Here is a 15,453-nt window from a genome sequence, read left to right as displayed (position 1 = left end):
CTCTTCCATTGATTTTAGTGGAGTCCCTTCTCCCACTCCCCCTATCCCTTTGAAAGTAACTTCCTGGCTGGTAAACTAAGCCAAGTAAATGGTAGCTGACCCTATTTCTCTTTACAGGGAGCAATACACAAGCCACCTCTCCCTCCACCAACAGAAATCATGTAATGTTAGGGTCACCTCCTACATGTGGGTCCACGGTCAAGTTTAGGCTGGTGTTTTGGGCCTGCACTGAAGAGCAGTTCCCCAGCTCAGGAGATACTCCTGCAGGAGCCCCATGTTGGTAGAAGCTCTTGCCAGCACAGGTCCATCTCTGTTAGGATGTGGACCATTCCCTTTAACAAAGCTCAGAAGCCACCTCCCCTAGCATTTCCCAGGACAGGACGCAGACTCAGGAGCTGCAGAACTTGCCAATGCATTTTAATGTTTCAAAAAGATTTAGACAGGCTTAAACAGAGTGCACTTCCCCAGGCCTGTGCATCAGAAGAGGGGAGGCCCTCCCCTAAGCCCCCCCCATGCGAACCGCTTCATTGTACAGGAGGAAAATATACATAGTTAACAGATGTTGGAGCACAGTCCTTAAGTTGGACACTCCCTTGGCACAGGAGTCCACATGGAGAAGCCCAGGAAGCTGGGAACATTCTAGCCAGTTACCTGAAGTATCAGAGCTTTAGTCTCTTGACTGTCACATGGTCTCAGCCAGAAATACTGGACCCCCTTCCTCCTCCCCTGGCAACCTGGTACCAAAAAGCTTTTGATTCCCATCAGTGGAGTCAGCCCACAAACCAAGTACATACTGAGTAGAGCCAGGCTGTTAAGTAGCTGATAGGGAACCCTGTGCAAAGCATTTTTAGCTGCTTGCCTGTGAAAGCACTAAGAGAAACCACCTAACCATGTTGCCTCCACTCCAGTCACAAGAATAAGGCACATCTCTTAGAGTGTTCCACTTTAACCATCCCCATCTCACAGCCTGGCAGGACGATGCTGTGGCAAACCCTTTAGGCCTCTCCCAGCACTGTGCTAACGCTGCTTCACAGGAAGGTCTGCCTCTTGAAGGTTTGAGAACAGCCTAAATTGGGTGCCCAATCCCAGAAGGATTCAGTGCACCAACTGTAGGTGCCCCTAAAGGCTGCAATCTCTGGACTAGGTCCTCAATCAATGTTGGTACAGAGAATGGTTAAAATTGCAAGCAGTTGATTTGTTTGAGGGCTGCTGGCAGGGCCCTGAAGTTGACAGAGAAGGCCAATAAACTCAGGCAACTTAAGGAACTGCAATCACAGCCTGTGCAGCAGTGAATCAGGAAGATGGGCACCCTTTCCCCACAAGTTCTTTGCTAACAGTTCCAGATCTAGTTGACAAAGACAGGCTGAGTTTAGTGATAGTCACTAGCATCAGACTGGAGCACGCTGCCAGAGTAACTGTCTTTACCCCACCTCATGTTTAATTCCAAGGCTTCTCAGGATGAATGTTCTAGACAGAAAAGAGTTAGAAGTGAACACCTGACCATGTGATGCAGTGCAAAGTGTGTCAGTTACATAGGGTGAGGATTAACAGGCTCAGATTAGGCAATACCTTGCACATCACTTAGACTAGGGCAAAGCCAGAGGGAATAGTCTGCCCTGGAGCAACTGATGAGACAAGGCTTGGGACAGTGAGGTATCAGACCTGTGGCATTTTAAGGAAGAGGCAGCCTCTGGAATAGACTATCTTCCTGTTTGAGAAATTCAGGCTTCCCAGAACTGAGATGTGGATTGTGAAATTGACAAGAAATCAGCAAAGGAGGTGTCTAAAAGGAAGTGAGGGCTCAGAGGGATTCAAAGCAAGTATGACTTGCTGTCTTCTGTAAGAGGAGTCCAGGAGTGAAAGGCACAACAAACAGCACCAGGGTTCCCCCACCAAAGAGGTCTGTCCATGTTCCTTTAAGAACCCCTCTCCAATTTTAACTAGTCTACATTTTTGGTAGCTAGAGCTAAGAGTAATTAACACATTTACTTGTGAACATTTCTGTATGGGGAGATCAGGAAGCCCTGGAGAAATTACCCAACTTTATCTTAAAACCAGCCACCTGGGTCATTAGCATAAAAACTGTTCTGTACATTGGGGAAAGTCAGCTGAGAACTGAACTGATGTGTTTGGACCACGTTCTAAAGAGAATTAGAAATGCTTCACCACTATGGGAAGTTACAGTGCCTGCTCCCCCAGAAGCAAAACCAGACAGCTGGGGAAAACAGTTGTGCCATCCCAGCACAAGGGTAAAGCTGATTCCATTGTGAACAGTTCTCCCAGGCAGGGGGATTGAACTGATGTTTGCAGCTCAGCCATGCTGCCCTGCCACAAGGAGCCATTCATTCAACACCTTAGGAAGACAAACCAGTTGCATTAGCAGCTCCTTGAGCAACACCCCAAATGACAGAAGGGGAACAAATGTGGCCTTGAATATATTAAAAATATTCTTGTGCACAACACAACATGTATGAGGGTTTCATTCAGGTCTTATCACTCCCATAGATGGGAGCATTTGGAAGGTGTAAGTTCAGTGCCTTTCAAAGCAAAATTCAAACTGTCCACCAGCTCTCAAGGGTTGTGGATCTTTAGCAGAGTTAGAGGTATCCAGGCATCTGGCTGCCCATTCCCCCCCCCATTTAAAGGATGCTGGGGAGTCATTCGTGTCTGCGTTTGGAGGGGGGCACAAGATGGGGGGGCAGTTCTGCAGGCAGCTCATGCCCTTCTAGCTTCACCTTGATCAAGTGGTTGGCCAGGGCAAACTCCTCGTCATCTAAGAATCCATCTTTGTCCACATCAGCCAGTTTCCAGATCTTGCCCAGGACAGTGTTGGGCAACTTGGATTTCACCATCTCCTTCTTGGCACTGGCACCCGTGATCTTGCCATTGACAGGTGAGAGGGTGTAGAAGATCTCATCATAGCTGGGCTTGTCCTTTCCTACCACCCACTCAATGTCATCAATGCCCTCACCAGCCCCCTCCCCATAGCCATGGCCAAAGGGCCCATTCATAGTGCCCTCAAAGGCCCCCCCCTTCACCGCCTGGGTGGGCATCTGAGACTCTTCCTGCCGCACCATCACCATGAGTCGGGCAATGTCATTGGCCAGCATGTCGTCCACTGCGTCCAGCAGCTTTGGCTTCAGGAGCTGGAACTTGCTGAAGTCTTGGCTCAGCAGGAGCTCCTGGGAAAGATGGCAGAGATCAGCATTCAGGGTGGGCTTTGGCACTTGAAAGCAGGCTGCTCCCCTGTCCTACCCAATAGGCAGCAACTCCAACTCACCCCCTCAATGCCCACATTTCTCTGCCCCCATCCAGCCATGCCCAGCTGTCCCCCAATCCCATCCATCCTTGAATCAGGCTGAAATACACCCCCATATGCCCCTAAACCAGGCCATCCCCAACCCATCCCCAGTGCCCACCATGAGCTGCACCCATGCAAGCTATCTGTCCCCTCCTGGACCACTCCCCCAGCCCCTGGATACAACCCTCATCCCAGACACCCAGGCCTTAGACTTTATAAGTGGTGTGTGAAGCACTGTCTGCAGCCACCTATGGAATGGAGGACAGCTTCCAAGTTGCACACTGCACCATGGGGAATGGGAAATTATTGTCAAGGGCATATGGGGAAAGAAACCTTATTCTTAAGAAAAGCCAGGGATTCTCCACATCTATGGAAAGCTGGCAGCTTGTTTGGATCTCCCCAAGTACAGGTCCATGGTGTGACCTGCATGGAGGCCTGTTCACCTTCCTTAGGGAGTGGGGTTTAAGTCATCCCAGACAGGGGATTAGCCTATGGTTCCAGGAAGTATTTTAGATGTAGGGAATCCCAAATCCCAGCACCTCTTGCTCTAACCCACTAGACCCCACTCTTCCCAGCACTGGGGACAGAGCTCAGGAGTTTTGGCTCCCAGCACCCCATGCTCTTCCCATGAGAATACATTTCCTTTCAGAATAGCTCTGCTCTCAGGAGCCCCAGTCCTGGAGGACAAGAGCATTTTCCCTCCAGGCTACCATAGAAGCCCAGCCACTGCCTTGTATCAGTGCTATGCTGGATTTAACAGTGGCATGGAGGAAATCTCTCTTGCCCTGCCTTAAACATGAAGTCTTGGCCCAACTCTGAGCTGGAATCACAAAATCACCTGTGCAGCAGGAGGACCAGATAAGACAAGGATGGTCCTAATCATCCACTGTGAGGGGCACTAATGGAATTCACTTCATGCCAGAGGCTAGCCAGATAAAGCCACCAGCAAACAGGAGTCTCTGGGGCATGCGAGAACTTGACCTTAGCTATCATCAGTGACTAGGCCTAAATGTCTGATGAAAATTCCTATCAGGATGGCTCAAGGCCCCATGTAAACTGCATTTCAGCCCCCACGGCATGACTTCACACCTGCATCTTGCGCAGATTGGGGAAGTCCCCAGGTGAGATCTGATGCTCCCGCTCAATCTTCAAGTAGATCTCGCCCAGGTTGTTCACCAGCTCCTTCTTTCTGCTCTCCTTCCCAAAGACATTGGGCATCTCCTTCTTCAGAGAGCTGATTATGTAGGCATGGACCTAGGGAAAGGAAGAGATGAGCTATGATGCTTGGTTGACAGCATAATGTTCACACTTCCCCTGCCCTAATACAGACCCCCAATTCCTTCCTAGAGCAGGAAGTAGAATCCAGGCATCCTTGCTCCCAGCCTTACCGCTGCTCTAACTGACTTGAGCTCACTCCCCTCAGTGCCAGGAATAGAGGCAATGAGTTTTGACTCCCAGTGAGATGTCCTATTCACGCCACAAAACCCATGAGTCAATCTCAAAGGTAATTCCATACATGGGGCAAGTAGCTTAATCCTCACTTTAGCAAGGGGAAATTGAGGTATGGGGTGGGGAAGGGTCACCCAACAGGACAGGAACAGAACCACCTAACAACCTCCATCAGGTGCTGGGGAAGAAAACTCCTTTAGATCCATCAAGTTAAGTCAGAAAGGGTGAGGAATTTTGGAGAAGACAGACTATGGAGTAAATTTTTGAGTAAAAGAGGGGGGAATGTAACATGTCTCACAGAGGTAGAAAATGTTTGGAGGATTCTCTTGTTAAACTCTTGCCAGTATATCAGTAGATACAATAAGATCCTTAGTCACTGCCATAAGGCTTTACCTGTCACTTTACCTTCCTGCTTTCAGATGTCCCCTTCCTTTACTGTGTTAAAAAGCAAAGCTCCCATTGTTGGGCCCAGTCATGCAGGCCCTTGTGGTGTGGGAACTTCCATTGATTTTGATTTTAACACAGGGAGGGTTTGTAGCATGCTTCTTCTCTTCCCCCGCCCCCCAAATCATTAGTTTTATAGGGTGGCCAAATCTAGAGTTGTTTGTCACTTGCATATGCGTCTTACAAAAAAGAAACTCACTATGTTCATGGAGGATGGGTCCATCAATGGCTATTAGCCAGGATGGGCAGGGATGGTGTCCCAAGCCTCTGTTTGCCAGAAGCTGGAGATGGATCACTTGATTACCTCTTCTGTTCATTTCCCCTGGGGCATGTGGCATTGGCCACTGTTGAAAGACAGGCTACTAGGATAGATGGACCTTTGGTCTGACCCAGGGACCACTGCCTCAGGTCCCAGCCTGTGGGGAAGCTTAGCCAGACTGTTGGTGCCCCTCACTCCTGACCTGCAGTGGCTTTGCTTCCCAGCCTCTTGCTCAACATTCCCCATGAAACCCTCCGTCTCTATTTAGAGATGGGCATTTGAGCATCACAATGGATTTTATCCTCACTACTGAAGTACAGAAGGATTCTCCCCATTTTACAGGTGGAGAACTGGGCAAGTCTCTTCCCTCTGGGCCTCAACATCAGAGCCAGACTTGAACCCAGGTCTCCTAAGTGACAGGTTAGACTTAGTAATTCATTCCCCATGGAACACCAAGTGGGCTTAACTGGCACTAGCCTAGGGATCAAGTTTAAAAGCATCTAAGTTCCTTAAACCCCATTGACTTTCACTGAGAGTTCAGTTCCTGAGGCACTCTGATAGTTTTATCCTAAGACTGGAGTCTGAATGGGTGATAATGGCCTATGGAGCAGTCATCAGGCCCAAGCCATCAGATATTAAGGTCAGAAGACCCTTGATCTAGCCCAGCCTCTTGCATAAAAGGCCAGACAGAAAGAATGGTTTAATAGTTAGAGCACTAACCTAGGACTTGAGACCTGCATTGAGTCTGACCTTGGACAAGCCACTTTACTGCTCTGATTCAGTTTTCCCACCTATAAAATGGGGATAAGTCATACAGGCTCCAGGATGCCACAGGTATATTTAGAATTGTAAGGCACTAAAGTAGATAGCTTCAAACAAATTATGAGCTCCATATAGCTAGGTGAAGTTATGGAGTTGTTTGGAGCAACATGCACTCCATTAAGACCCCACTTAATGGAGAACCCACCATATTCCTTGTGGAGTTCTTGCAAGTCAGTCACCCTCACTGGGAAACATTTGCACCTTTCCAGTTTGAATGTCTTGCTTCATCTCATTCAGCCTTTTGCTTGACTGAAGAGCCACCTATTATCAGAAATTTCTTCCTCATGTAGGGCCTTGAAGACTGACAAGTCACCTCTTAGCCCAGGTCTATTGACTGCTGCCACTGTAGCTATGCTGGCAAATCACACCTGTTCTACACAGCTATACTGACCTGCCACCTCATTAGCAGGTTGAGGTGAGCTGCACCTATGCTCAGTGCCAAACAGTGTTACTAGTTTAGCCCATTTTGGGCAGAAGGGCTGGAATGAGCTATACCAACAAGAGCAGTTTTGCCAGTATAGCTGCATGCACACTGGCAGTGCTTAGCCAGTGCAGTAGACTGGTATTCCTGTAGTGCTTTGAGTGTAGGACCTGCTTTAATCTCTGAAGAGTCCTGCTAAGCCAGCAAGACTTGCTCAGGCACATTTCCTGGATTCATTTTTGAGATCTGCTAAAAAAAAATCTCTGCTTTTAGCGCAGCAGTGATTTCACAGCCTTCTTCCATCTGCAAGGCATGCTGGGATCACAAGGACCTTGGAAGGGTTGGAATGCTTATCAGGTGAAACTGGATTCTTGCCCTTTGTAGGCACAATTCATTTAATGTTAAGATGTCCTCCCCCTTCCCCACATGTTACTGCACTGGTGGCTTTTATGCCTGCAGTGGTTGTGTGGCAGGACAAGGATGGAGTTTGTTGTGGAAATGCTATCCTGCCTGGGGCAGTCTATTGTCAAACCAGTGCTATTTGGATCAGGATTCAGTCATTTTTATACTCTAAGAGTTAAGTTGGGGGGGAGGGATCAACTTGCAAGTTAGTCACATGCCAGACAACCTCTCGAACTGCTTTCAAGCCAAGTTGACTAAGCTGGGCAGACTCTTCCCCTCCCACAAGGTCAGTGGCACAGCCAGGTATTTAACCCAAGTCTTCTGACTCCCACTTGGTACCTTAGTCACTAGCCCACACTGCATCCCAAAGCATCATTTTAGGTGGCTAGTGTACAGAGACTTGCTTTGAGTGGTGCAGCCTGGCATGACAGGATTAGACATTCAGTGTAAAGCTTCCCCTCCAACTGGTGAGTCTATGAGAGTACATGTGGAAATGGCAAAGTGAAGTGTCTGAGTCAGTAGGTGTGTGCTGGGCATCTCACCTGACCACTTGAACTAATTAACTCTACAGGGAGAATTACTACAAACTAGTATCCAAGAAAGATGAATCCAAACTGGACCAGATGCAGAGGTGGGCTCTTAGGCTGATCAGGGGAATGAAGAGCAGATCTTACAAAAAGGAGGAGACTGAAAGAGCTGTGCTTGTTTAGCTTTTGAAAAACAAACGCTAAGAGGGGATCTGATTGCTCACCTTAAATACATTTGGTGGTAAACCCCAGGGAGGGAAGAGAGCTATAGAAGCTCAAAGACAATATTGGCACAAGAACAAACAAACTGACCAGGAATCCACTGAGGCTGGAAATAAGGAAGGAAATTCTGGAACAGCCTCCCAGTAGGAATAGTAGGGATCAGACAACCTAACTAGTTTGGAGCTGGATCAGTTTGACCAGGATGGGACTACAGCTGCCCACAATAGCAGGGACTGGAGAGCCATGACCCAGGTGGTCCCTTCCATTTATGTTCCTATACATCTCTGCTGACTTACATTAAGTTACAGCATGTTTTAAGTACTACAGTTATGGACCCAGAACAAGAATTTGATCTGTTAAACTAATCAGAATTAGGGTTTGAAATTGCACTGATTTTAGAAGGCTGAAATCAAGCAGCAGTTTGGATCTTGGAGAAGCCTGGTGCCAGCTCTGGGTTCAGGAGCTATTTCTGACCCATGTCAATGCTAAGCCTTATGATTTCTCTGAAGCAATCAAGGTTTTTACAGCTCCTTCCAGCCAGTTCAAAGAGAAACTGAAAACAGAGCCATAAAACAGCTGTGTTCCCATAAAGAGCTGCACTTCTCCACCCAGGTTTCGTTTAGCTAGCTAGGCTTATCTGCAAGCAAATAGCTTATCTGCAAGAGTGATGCCTTCAAGAGATAATGCCCAGAACAGTGCAGAGTCCATTGCAAGGTAAAGAGTTTAAGGTGGGATTTAAGGTGGAATTTCCTCAGCATGGCTCAGAAATTTCCATAATCTTTCCCAAAACTGACTCAAAACTCCAGCAAGGGATGTTAATCTGAGGGGTTTCCCTGCTGTAAAATGCAGCTGTCAGTTAGTAGGCTGTGGCAGAGCCAGGAATAGAACCCAGAATTTCCCTATTTGATCTCATCACAAAACCCATACTTCTGGGACTAGTGTGCCATTAGTTTGAATGGAGTGGTGAGAACAAACCACTGCAGGTTAGCAGGCAGTACAAGCTATGCCTCACCTACTCTTGGATTGGAGCCATGGCTGTTCTTGTACTAGGAGCTTGCACTAAATGCCAGATACTATCTGCACCAGTGCAGCATCTACATTAGGGGGTTGTATTGACACAGCTAAAGCAGTGGAAACATGGATTGGGAGTCTACTCCTAGGTTCTCTTCCAGCTCTGGGGGGACATGTGGTCTAGTGGGTTAGAGCAGGAGGCAGCACTGGTGGTTGCTATTCCCAGGTCTACTGGGAAACTGCTATGCAACCTTGAGTGAGCCCCTATCCTTCTTGGTGTCTCCTCCCACCCTGTGGATATCCAGGCTGAGCTCTCTGGAGCAGTTATGGTCTCATTAGGGCTCTCTGCAGTGAATAGTGTAATGTCTCCCCCTCCCCCATCTTTGCTAGGAACTCTAATCTCAATGAGGGGGGGAGAGGTGCCTGCAGACATTGGCACATCCCTGCACTTGGTCAGGGGAACTCTGAAAGGCTACATTAATGCTAGTCAAGTATCACCCTTGTTCAGAGAAGACCAAATCCCACCCATGTAGCAGTGTCTGTGGCTCACAGAGGGAATGCTTGGGACACCGTACCTTGGCGAGCCTGGCTCTCTTGATGAGGTCATTGAGCTTGCGGAGTGCAGCATTCCTGGGCAGGGACTGGATATCTTTGAAGAGATCCTGCTCTTCCGCTTCAAAGAGCTTCCTGTTCTCAGGGATGAGGAGTGGCTGGGACCAGAAGGAGCCAATGTAGACCCGCACCACCTCTGGGGTGTTTATGATCTTCCCCAGTGACCACATGAGGGCACCGTAGACCCGCATCAGCTGTTGTGTCTCAATCTGGTCTGCTTTGTTCAGCACCACCCGGATCTTGTCCTCATGGTTCTTCAGGGCCTTGATCACCTCTGAAAACTCATCTGAGATGTCCAGCTTGTGAGCATCGAAGAGGAGGATAATACGGTCCACACGCTCTGCGAACCACTCCAGTACTGCTGCAAAGTCATAGCCTGCAAGAGAGAGGGATGTTTTTACACAAGGACTGCAGATAAGGCGGCAGCCTGAGAGGAGAGCATCAACTTGGGACTCTGGAGACCCTGGGTCTACACTCCCAGTCCTGTCACTGACCCTGACAAATCATTGCCCCACATGCCTCAGTTTCCTCTCACATCTTGGTCTTACTCATTTGTGTTGTGGTAGCACCTAGGAGCCCCAACACCAACACAACTTCTGTTCCATGGCTATGCACTACACAAACTGCCTCAGATGACTGATTGGAAGTTCTCTACTAGATTGCACACTTTGGATCAGGGACTGAATCGTGCCCACCACCTAGCACAACAGGATCAGATGAACTACTACCAGTCAGTGCAAGCTATATTACATCCAGGAAACTGAATGTTCCAGAACCCCAACACATGCCACAGGATTAGACAGGCGAAGTGTTGATGCTGAGCTCTCCACACACTATTTTCCCAAGCTTAGATCTCAAAGATCTTCAGAAAGATCTCATTATCCCTGGTTTAAAGATAAGGGAAAGTTTAAGGCCAGAAGGGACGATCATATCATCTAGTCTGGCCTCCTCTCTATTAGGAGATTCAATTTCACTGGATACCCCTATACCAAACCGAACAATAGAGTTAAACCAAAGCATTTCAGCCCTCTGGAGATGAACCTGTTGTGAGCCCCAGTCAGAAAACAAGAGGAAACCAAAGGGCTGTCAATGCCAGAGGCCCCTGCAATGGCAGGGAATTGCTGCAGTGAGACACCTAGTGATACCAGCAGATGACCCATGCTGCAGAAGGCAACCTCTGCCTGCACAAGGCCCACCCCTCCCCCCATTTCTGCAAGTCTGACCAGGAAGGGAGGAAAGTATCTTGTCCCAGGATCAACCAGCAGGCCAGTGGCCAACCTAGGAATAATCTTGCTTCCAGCAGTGCAGTGCCATGTGAACACAGGATGCCCCAAGCAGATATGCAAGTTACACAAGAATTGCTTAGCTCAAAGTGCTGCCACCTCTGGAGTGAAGCCACTGAACAGCACCCAGCAACACTATGCAAACATATCCCACACATTGCAAGGGAGGGATTTTTGTAAAGGTTGATGTAGTTACTGAAGTGGTTTGTTGTCCTAGCAAGATCCTAACACCCTACAATTGTCTTCACAAAAGGATAGTCTCCCATTTGTGAGCCAGCTAAGCTTTGCTCCCCATCTCATCTGGGAAACTGCACCTACTGCCACAGAGCTCACTAGCTGCACCTCAGGGTGAGAGCTAGAGCTGGACAAGGACTTTCTGGTCCATTGGCAATTCTGAAGAGAAACTTGTTTTGGGTTGAACTAAGTGTCTTGAATTTTAATAAGCTTCAAAGAAATTGAGAAAGGACACTGAAGTGTTTTGTTCAGTGTTTTGAATCAGATTTTTTTTTTTAAACAATGCAGCAAAACCGCCATGAAAGCTTCTCAGAGAAGATATTACCTCACCCACCTGGTCTTATGAATTTGTGAAATGTTATTGAACTTGCATTTTCACTGAAGAGTTTGACAAAAAATTCACCTACATCTACTTATAACTAGGGTTACCATCCATCCGGGTTTCCCCAGACATGTCCGGCTTTTTCAGCTTTAAATGGCTGTCGGGGGGGGGATTTCTAATAAAGTAGAAATGTCCAGGATTTCCCCCTTCCCCTCATGCAGAGTGTGGCGTGGCTGATTAGACGGCTGGGCCCCAATTGAAAGCCGCTCGCAGCCACTGGGGCCGCTGGCAGCCACTCCCTCCCCCTCCCCTGCTCCCTCCTCCCCTGCAGAGCAGCAGGAAAGTGTTTGGCTGCATGTGGAGCTTGCAGCTCTCCCTCGGCCTGGTGGGGGAGCTGTCAGGAGAAGGGGTGTAGCAAGCGGTTGGGGCAGGCAAGGGACAGGGAACAGAGGGGTTAGATAAGGGGGTCTCAGGAGAGGGCACTCAGGGGACAAGTAGGGGGATTCTGCAGGGGGCAGGAAGTGGGAGGGGGCAGGGCTAGGGCAGCACCCTGTCCTTTTTTTTATTGTTGAAATATGGTAACCCTACTTATAACTCAGGGAAAGTGCCACCTACCTAGGGCCCCTAGGCCCTAACTAAGATCACAGCACCTTTGTGCTAGGTGCAGTACAGCAAGAGCCTCCTAGGCCCAAGTCACTGCTTGAGCCTGGCTGTATGGCAGCCATGTTACCACCATACCGGTCTGCAAAACAATCCAATGTCACTGTCAGCAAGGCAGGAAGGACTACTCATACTGACTTTCAAACCTGCCCCCCACCCCCACATCAAAAATAAAAAAGGGATTGTTTTTGGCTTAATTGGCTTGTGAATTGTTTGTTGGCTAGTAGCTTTTTTTTTGATTGGCTCTGGGCAAGGAGGGGAGAATCAGGGGTGCACAGCAGTCCCACCACAGTCCATACTGCATGCTGGGGATCTAGTCAGAGTGTTGGGGTTCTTAGGGACTGGCTTGTTTTGAAGGGGGGTTAGCTTGATTTTTGGCTTATTGTGAAAGTCAGGGTGCTTATTTACCATGTGAAAGGTGGCAGCTGTGCTCTCTTCTCCTGTAATCCTTTATTTGTGCATTTGGAGAGACATCAGGATGCCTGCATTTAAACCTTTCACTAAAAAGGTGTAATTGCGTACCAGGCAGACTATGATCAGCCAGCAGAATCTCTCTACAAACGAGAGAATTGTTGGTTGGGGTTAAGACAATGAACTGGGACCCACAGATCATAATGGTCCCTTCTGACCTTAAGTCTATGATTCCCAAACTCTTCTACAGACTCCATGTTACTTTGGCCAAGTCCTTTCCCCTGTGCCTCAGCTCCCTCCCTCCCAGTGAATAATAATTCTTTGTCTATTTGGACCAAGTTAGAAACTCTGCACACTACATGCTGTATCTCAGTGGTTTACAGTCTTTGTTTGTGGATCCTACAAATTTTTAAAAAGGAGGGAGACCCATTTGGAAATCTAATGTGTATATATTGCTGAATTCTGTTCAGTCAGTTTTCAGTTTAAGTCTTTCATGGACCCCTCAATGTCCGGATCACATATTGAAAGCCACTGCTATATATGAACACAGTATCTAAGGGTTACTGTAATACAAGTGTAAAACAGATGTTAGATCCTCTGCACAGAGGAGAGAGAGTTAACCTTTATTGAACAAGTGGCTAAAGAGTGGCTTAAGTCATCACTCCCCTTCCCATATTTAAAGGCCTCAATCTCTAATGCCTTTAGCCTCTCACCTCTTGAGGCAGGGCAGTACTATTATCCCTATTGTACAGATAGTGGCAGAGAGTGAAAGACTTGCCCAAGGTCACATGGGAGGTCTGAGCTGGGAGACCTGGGTTCAACTCCCAAGTCCTAAGATAGCTCCCTAAGCACACTACACCATCCACCCTTCCTCTCCAGGACAGCATGGAGAAGTGATACTGACTTAGCTCTTGAAGTCTAGACTAACAATCCATCCTGAGAATTGCCAGCATTCAGCTGTATAACTGTTTTGCTAAATGCTAGCACACTTTATAAAAAGTGACTCAAATCTCAGTCTCCTGAGAATAAAGTCCTTTAGCTAGTGTGATTGTGGCAAAGACAGATTGGTAGTTTCTGGGGCTTTCAGAGGGACTCAACAGTATTCACTATTAAGAAGAGTCCTCAATCATTCTAAGCAGCAGCCCTACTGCTATGCAAAGTATGACAACACTATCTGATTTTTCCCTCTTCATCCACAGGCCTCAGCACTTCAAAGGAAGCACTCTCATTTTACAAATAGGGAAACTGAGGCACAAATGGGGGGGAAGTGGGATGACTTCTCCAGGTCTCAGTAGGCCAGGGGCAGAGCTAGGAACAGAACCCAAGTTGGAGTCCTAATCCAGTGTGCCTGCCCACTAGATTATATTGCCTGCCCTAAGCTCAAGAACTCAGACTAAGCTTCAGAAGAGGTGGCATTGATAAGCATCCTACAGCATTTACACTTCTTGCCCTTCTAGAGCACTTCAAATACAAAGGCTCCATATACCTGGTATCAAGAAAGGAGTGATGTGATGTACTCCAGAGTCAATCTGTATGGCAATAGTGCCTAAAGGGCCTGCACCAGCAGAGATCAAGTCCTCATTGTGCCTAGACACCCCCTGACTTAGAGCTTGCAGTGTAAAGAGAGTAGAGGGAAACAGACATAGGGGAAAGCACTTGTCACAGATCACAGTGAAGATCACTGGCAGCACTAGGAATAGGACCCAGGAGTCAACTCCAGTGACTAGAGCAAGGCAACTGGGACTGTTGCCTCCCCCAGATTCAAAGACAGAGCTTCTCAAGTTTAGTTGCACAGCAGAATGGAATCCCTTATGTCATGGGAGAATGACAGTTGCCTCCCCCTCCTACATCTGGCTGTGTACACAGCATTGGAGAGTAAGTCCATAGCTCTGCTGATGAACTATTTACTCAAACTGGCCACATGAGTTCTCTTTACTGACAATGAACTGAAAATGGGAAGTAACCAACCGTGTAGTTCTGCAGAAGCCAAAGGGGAATTCTATCCTTTAAGAGCAGACACTATGAACAAGCCAATATACCAACAGCTGTCAGTTGCTCTGCCTCAAAAGGCAGAGACCTGCATTGTATCAGCACTGCCAACTCACAAGATGTCATTTCTTAAAGCAGGGGTCCCCCAATGTGGCACCCGCAGGCACCATGGCACCTGCCGAGGCATCCATGTGCGCCCACCTACTGGCAGCTGAAAAAGCAGACACCAAAATGCTGCCGAGAAGCAGCAACATCAAGAAGTGCTACTGCCGAAATGCTGCCAAATTTCGGGGGCAATGCCTCTTGACTGCTTCATGGAGGCATTTTGGCAGCTGCTTGTCCAGTGGCCACAGTCCTTGGCGGCTAGTTGCCCAGCGCCTGCCCCACGGAAAAGGTTGGGGACAACTGTCTTAAAGCCTTGGCTCCCAGAACCATATTATACAACACTCCTTAAAGTCTCATGGTTAGAAGGGAGAGTTTGAAAGTAGAACTAAAGCCTCAAGCCCGCTGACAAACAGATCTGTCTTAATCTCAGGATTTCTTGAAACCCCAGCCTACTTTCCCAGTGCTTGGGCCAGTCACTTACATACTGAAAGTTATATTGTGAATAATCTGGCTTTTTCCTGACAGCTACAAGCCAGCCTGTTTTGTATGACCAACTGGTTTTAGAAGTTTGGGGTAATCTTATTTACCACAAAGTACAATACACATCAAGGCCAATGTAAAAAACCAAGGGTTGCTGAAGTTATGGCAGCATAGCTAGTGGTAAGGACAGGGGAATCAAGTCAGGACATTTGGATTTTATCACCAGCTCAGCTAAATTCACTATACTGGGACCTTTGGCAACATAAGCCTGAGAGTACACCCCCCTCTTATGGGACACCTGGAGGTTTAACCTGCACAGAACATGGATAAGGCACTATGCCCCTTTAAAGCAAGGCAGAAAGAATGCAGCCCTTTAGAGGCCTGTCTTTGAATTTATGACAGTTGTGTGCTCCCTTGCTATCCCTGGCTGCTGAACCACACCTGACAGGTACAATACACAGTGCTGTTGCAATCTTGACCTGATATTTCCCCACAGAGG

The 15,453-nt window shown here is 47.9% G+C and overlaps 1 protein-coding gene across 1 annotated transcript in view; it reads right to left on the bottom strand.

The window, feature by feature from the left end:
- Nucleotides 1-396: 396 nt before the first annotated feature.
- Nucleotides 397-15,453, bottom strand: part of EHD1 (EH domain containing 1) — a 32,663-nt gene continuing 17,606 nt past the window's right edge. The window contains exons 3-5 of the mRNA XM_034776332.1: nt 9,434-9,846; nt 4,391-4,555; nt 397-3,182 (exon numbers count right to left, since the gene is read on the bottom strand). Coding sequence (XP_034632223.1) covers nt 2,658-3,182; nt 4,391-4,555; nt 9,434-9,846 — 1,103 coding nt within the window. The 3' untranslated portion in view covers nt 397-2,657. The remainder of the gene's footprint in view (nt 3,183-4,390; nt 4,556-9,433; nt 9,847-15,453) is intronic.

The sequence above is a fragment of the Trachemys scripta genome, chromosome 7, assembly GCF_013100865.1.
Source record: "Trachemys scripta elegans isolate TJP31775 chromosome 7, CAS_Tse_1.0, whole genome shotgun sequence".
NCBI classification, from domain to species: Eukaryota; Metazoa; Chordata; order Testudines; family Emydidae; genus Trachemys; species Trachemys scripta.
This window is presented reverse-complemented; position numbering and strand designations above follow the sequence as displayed.